At 30.9% G+C, this 5672-nt stretch overlaps 1 protein-coding gene across 1 annotated transcript; it reads right to left on the bottom strand.

Annotated features, from left to right (window-relative positions):
- Positions 1-2281: 2281 nt before the first annotated feature.
- LOC108469111 (myb family transcription factor IPN2-like) lies at positions 2282-4486 on the bottom strand. Its single transcript, XM_017769997.2, has 6 exons — positions 4132-4486; positions 3953-4029; positions 3804-3861; positions 3617-3671; positions 3364-3406; positions 2282-3170 (listed from the first exon to the last, which is right to left on the bottom strand). The coding sequence occupies exons 1-6, from the start codon at positions 4304-4306 to the stop codon at positions 2532-2534; spliced, it is 1047 nt and encodes a 348-aa protein (XP_017625486.1). The 5' UTR covers positions 4307-4486; the 3' UTR covers positions 2282-2531.
- Between the last annotated feature and the right edge of the window lie 1186 nt (positions 4487-5672).

Here is a 5672-nt window from a genome sequence, read left to right as displayed (position 1 = left end):
GCATACACCTAGGTTGTTTCGGTTATGTTGGTTAAATGGCCATTTTAGTATATTGATATTTAGCCTATGAAGTTTTATAAGATGAACTTTAATCTTTAATTAATAGATAACCATGCTAGTTTATACAAGTTTGATTATGAGAAATAGATAGTTAAATGTTGATGCATCGGTGATTATGATTTGACAATGTTTGATTGTGTTTAGATGTGTTTGATGGTGTTACTTTGATGTAAAATTTAGATACACTTAAAGGAGCCACTTGGTTTAGTTTGGGCATTTGAAAATGTGCATTTAGGAACGTTTTACCATTGCATCTTGAGACAGTATGATCATGTCTCGAGACCATAAGAACAAATTTTACTTTATATTTAGACCTACATGCTTAGTGTCTCAAGACAATCCTATTTAAATCTAGAGACAAGTGGCTTTCATCTCGAGACCAATAAAATTCGAAGCTAAATTAGTTTTGTCCTACTCTGAGTCTTGAGACAAGAGCCCCTTGTCTTGAGACATCCAAACATCGAAGCTAAAATAAATAAAAAAAATATGGGAGGTTGGTCTCGAGACTCAGTCTTGAGATATAAGGGATCTTGCCTCGAGACAGCACATCTAATGCCTCAAGACATATTGACATCGAAGTAAAAATACCTAAACTAAAATAAGGTCTGTCTCGAGACAATAAGTCCTCTGTCTCAAGCCACAACATTGAAATTGGATAGTTGAGTTTAGATTTGATTCCTAACTCTAATTTTAATTTTGCTTAACCCCAAAGCATGATGATTTGAATCTTAAATACTATGAATGCATACATGTGTGTGAGTATGATTATTGATCTAAATTGGTTTGCACGATGATTGTGATTTAAATATAATGGTTATATGAATGAAATAGTTTGAATTGCTTCGACAATGTAATGTAGCATTACGCATTCGAATCCAATTATTGGGTGGGTGTGGGGTGTTGCAAAATATAATTTTTATTTTTTTTTAGTGCCGACTAGTACAGGTGAAATCCATCGATACACACCAGTAACCTAAAATATTATAAAAAATTTACTCACTCTCTAACTTTTTGGAAATTCTAATTAAATCCTAAAAAAGTTATGAAAATTTTAATTAAATCCTTTAAATTTTGTAAAATTTCCATTAATTTTCTCAATTTTTAAAAAATAATTAGACCCCATTTAAAAAAAATCTCATTAAACCCTAAAATTTTCAAAAAAATTTAATTACACCCCTCCAAAACTTATTGCTACATTCTGTCACTGATATATAGTATCCAAAATTTAAACATAAATTTTCTTTTTTTATCATTACACTAAATACTTAGAGATACCATTGTGATGTTTTTGTACCATTAAACTTTCTCTTCAAAATTCAGACACCCAAAGATCAAAGATTGTAAAAGAAAAAAGAAAAGCTTAAAAGATGGATAGTCTTTTGTCTACATCTATCCTAGGGAACCCCTGGTCTAACAAATTAAGAAAAAGAGCTTCCTATGTACAAAAACAAAATGTGGGTTAACTGATTTATATATCTGCTTTTGCTGCACCCGTCCTTCATCTTTTGCTTTAAGGGGGATCATGGCTTCTGTTTTTTTTTTTCCTTTTATTTTTAAAATTAGTAGAACATTGTTGTTCCCAATGATTTTTGTCTGAAATGATAGTAAAAAACTAACCCTAAAAAGTAAAGGGTTTCAAAAGTTCATTACTTCATTGGAACATGAGTTGCCTCGTACAACACAATACATTGACCAAAACATGACCCGATCTCAACAACTAACATTAAATAATTATAAATATATAACTTTTATCGTTAAAATATATACATTGGATAATGATTAAAATGTTATTATTTTATAAAATAAATTATATTATTTCGAATATATTTTATTTTATTTTATATAAAAATAGAAAAGTATATACATAATGAGATTTGAATCAAAACATTATTGTTTTGAACATTTTTACTTCATCTTTTCATTCTTGGTATATTTTATATATTTCTATTTATTATTTATAACGTGAATGTATTATAGTCTAATTAATATTAAGTCTTTAATAGAATTGACGTGAGATGTTTTAATTTAAACCGACCAACAAAAGAAGAAAGGAATCTTTAATTCAAATTTGTACACAAAAGAAAAATGGATTATATATAGATGCGAATTTGATGTAAGCGTAGGATCTTCCCTTGTATATTACCATCAAATCGGCTAGCAAAATTCATATACTTATGGCTATGCCTATGTATGATAGCATTGAAGATTGAAAAAAAGTTGATTAATTGAGTTAAAATTGGACATGCATCGTAGTTTCATTACCTTTATTCGAGTTTCTCGAAAATTTAGAAGAGAAAAAAAGGTCATGCATGCATGCATTATCATATAACTGAGACAAAATCCTATTGAGATCATAATTGACTATAACCCTAACGAAAATATCACACTCAGCGGAGCATAATTAATTGTCATTTAAGTTCTAATTAATGTAAATGAAATATCCAAATGGTGAATTTCTTCCTTGTGCCACACTAGGGGTTCATCCTCTCTGTCTGAAACGGGGCTCTTCTTGGCGACGGCCTTTCCGGCTTAGGCGACAATTCAAATTTCCTTTCATCAATGCTGTCATTGGAAATTCCCGGCTTCGTGTCGTAAATGTCTGATAACGATTCTAGCTTACCGATACCACTGGTATCGATAGAAGGCGGTCCGATTTGAATGACACCGGTTTTGAAAGGATCATCTTGTGGTCCTAAACACGATGGAGCCATTCCCAAGTCTTGTAATCGAAGCTCGTCGGACCAAAGTAAAGGACTCTTCCCGGTACCCCCGCCGCCACCGTAAGGGCCATGCCTCTTGTTTGACATGAAATGGCCATCAAGTGATGGTGATGATCTCTCCACGTTGTGTTGAATATCAAGGTGTTGGTCACCTCCATATATATTAAGGTCTTGAAATGGTGGGTAATTGAGAGTAGGACCAAAATTATCTTTCATGGCACCATCCATGTGAGGAAGAACACCTCGATGATTTCCCACACCCTTATAGCCTCCGGCTGCACCTCCGGCCGCCGCCATGTTTTCACCGGCAAGGGTTTGACAAGCCTTTTCTAATATAGACTGCATATACTTGCCTTGAGCCTCAATCCTCAGTTGAAGGTGTCTTTGAACCTACCATGCACTGATAGTATATAATTCTATGCGTTGTAAGTTAGATAATAACAAATCACTAAAAGTTTTTGAAAAGTAAACCCAAGTGATTTCATTTTTAATGACTTGTTATTATCTGATCCACTGGTAATATATAGAAATATTACAAGATAATATATAGAATTACATTGAGATGAGGCAATTCTCTGCATACCTCCAATTGTTCATGAAGTCTTCTTTGCACTTCCATTTGCATCCTAATGGCATACCATGTGTGAGCTACTGCTTTTATATAAACATTTACATTTCATAAGAAAATATGAACCCTACACCCCTAATTCTTTTTAAAACACCACTATATATATATATGTATATATATACTAAAATTTGTCTTGAAAACCTTAAATAAAGGAAATATATATATATATATATATATATATATATATAAGAACTGAATCAGTACGTACTCATTCATGCTACGAGCCATCATGCCAGATGAAGAAGCAGAAGTTCTTTGAAGATCTAGCCATGTCAAACAGAAAAGAAATCATATATATGTATATGTATACAATAGCTTATAAAAAAAACCCCAAAAAAGAAAGTTGATAAAAGAAAAGAAAAACCCTAGAAAGTAGAGTCCACCTGATCTCTTACCATCTTTTATAGAATGATCATTGAATTCCTTGTGAGGTTGCTTTCCAAGCCTGAATTTCTAATATATATACAGCGAACAACAATTAAAATCATATATATTAAAGGAAAATGAAATCAAGGGCAACCCTACATATAAAGTGTAAGCAAACCTGGAGATGGCTCTTGAGGTGATAAAGTGTAAGACCCTTGACCCCCATAACTCTCATGATTGTTTTTGGAGTTGCCTCTGTCATGTTCAAAGTTATATATATGCAAATTGATCATAACATGTAAAGAAATGAAAAAGGGTATTGTTGTTTAAAGAAGATAAGAAGGGAAGAGAGAGTACTGTCAGCTCCTCCGAGCTGAGTAACAGCATCGACGAAACGGTCGTGGAGCTCGACGGTCCAACGGAGACGAGGCTTGGGATCAGTGGTGAGGACGAGACCAGAGTCGGGTTGAACGCACATGGGTCGATTATCGTGGTGGGAATTCATGGTTGAGGGTTTCTTTGGTTGGAACATTCTTTCTTTCTATCTAGCTATGCCTAAAGCGGCTGTGCTGTGAGAGAGATTCAAAGAACAAATGCGATGCTAATTAGGTGCGTTTTATTTTGAAGAAGATGATGAAAAGGAGAGTTTTTTTTTTTTTTTTTCAAGTACGGTGTATGAAAGAATATTTAAGCCACTGCAAAGTTTCTCCACGCATTAAAGAAAAAGCCAAATTTATAATATTATGCATTATCGTAAAAAATATATAAAATAATCTAAGTTTCAACTTTTGACAAATATTGTTAAGCGGGAAAATCACGAATTTTAAATATAGACTATAAAATGACTATTGAAAATACCAATATATATATACATATATTCTTAAAAGAGAATCAAGTTCAAATCTTAGAGATAATATTATTAAGAAAGACAACTACAAATTCTGAGAACATAAACAATAAAATAAACATGAAAATATCAAATATATATATATATATATATATATATATATAACATGCAACCTCCTAAAATAAATATAATTCTTTACACTATTAGGGAACAGATAATGTTATTTAAAATAAATTTGTTTATTTTTATAAAAATAATGCATCATCATTTAACTGATCATATATAAAATTTTACACCATTAGTGAATCTAATTTTAACCTTAATTCATACTTTTTATCCAACAGAAATATATAGTGTTATATTTAATTTCACAAAAAAATTAATAATCTCATAATCATATTTCATCAGTTTAATTTCACATAATTTAGAGTGATACATATTGCATACAAATCATTAGTGTTTCAGACTTAGTAAGGTTTAATTATGTCATCAGTCTCGATAGTTTAAAATTCTAATTTATCTACTTTTACTTTTAATAACTTAGCCTCTCCTATTTAAAAATTAAAGTTCAATTGATAAATATGTTAATAGATTTTCATTAAATTTGAATAAATTGGATTTTAATATTTAAAATTAAAAATTCAATTGATAACATATATTCAAATTTAATAGAAATCAATTAATGGTGTAATTAATTGGATTATAATTCTTAAATCAAACAAAAGATTAAATATTTAAAATTAAAAGTGAAGGGACTAAATATCAAAATTCTAAAAAATACGGAGACTTGAGTCCATAATTAGACCATTTAGTAATCTAACCTATCTATCATCATCAAAAGAAGAGCATAACTTTATGGAGTTATTCTTCTATACCATGTGAAAGCTTTTTGAGTTTTAGGATATGACTAAGACACCTCATGCAATCATCATGAAGCACATTCAACATCTTCATGGCCATCCTCTTTTACCCTTTTTCTCATTAAATTATAAATTATTTAAGATCTTCTTGCATGCATACATACATGAGCCATTTTTTGTTGGTTTTATGG

Source organism: Gossypium arboreum, chromosome 8, assembly GCF_025698485.1.
Source record: "Gossypium arboreum isolate Shixiya-1 chromosome 8, ASM2569848v2, whole genome shotgun sequence".
NCBI classification, from domain to species: domain Eukaryota; kingdom Viridiplantae; phylum Streptophyta; class Magnoliopsida; order Malvales; family Malvaceae; genus Gossypium; species Gossypium arboreum.
Note: the sequence above shows the minus strand (reverse complement) of the source record. Positions and strands in the feature narration are given on the sequence as shown.

Excerpts from the sequence above, each read along its gene's own strand:
- LOC108469111 (XM_017769997.2), bottom strand. The coding sequence starts at position 4,306 with ATGTTCCAACCAAAGAAACCCTCAACCATGAATTCCCACCACGATAAT. Across the intron at positions 3,862-3,952 it reads ACCTCAAGAGCCATCTCCAG|AAATTCAGGCTTGGAAAGCA; the intron begins GTTTGCTTACAC and ends TATATATATTAG. Across the intron at positions 3,407-3,616 it reads ATGGCTCGTAGCATGAATGA|GATGCAAATGGAAGTGCAAA; the intron begins GTACGTACTGAT and ends GTATGCCATTAG.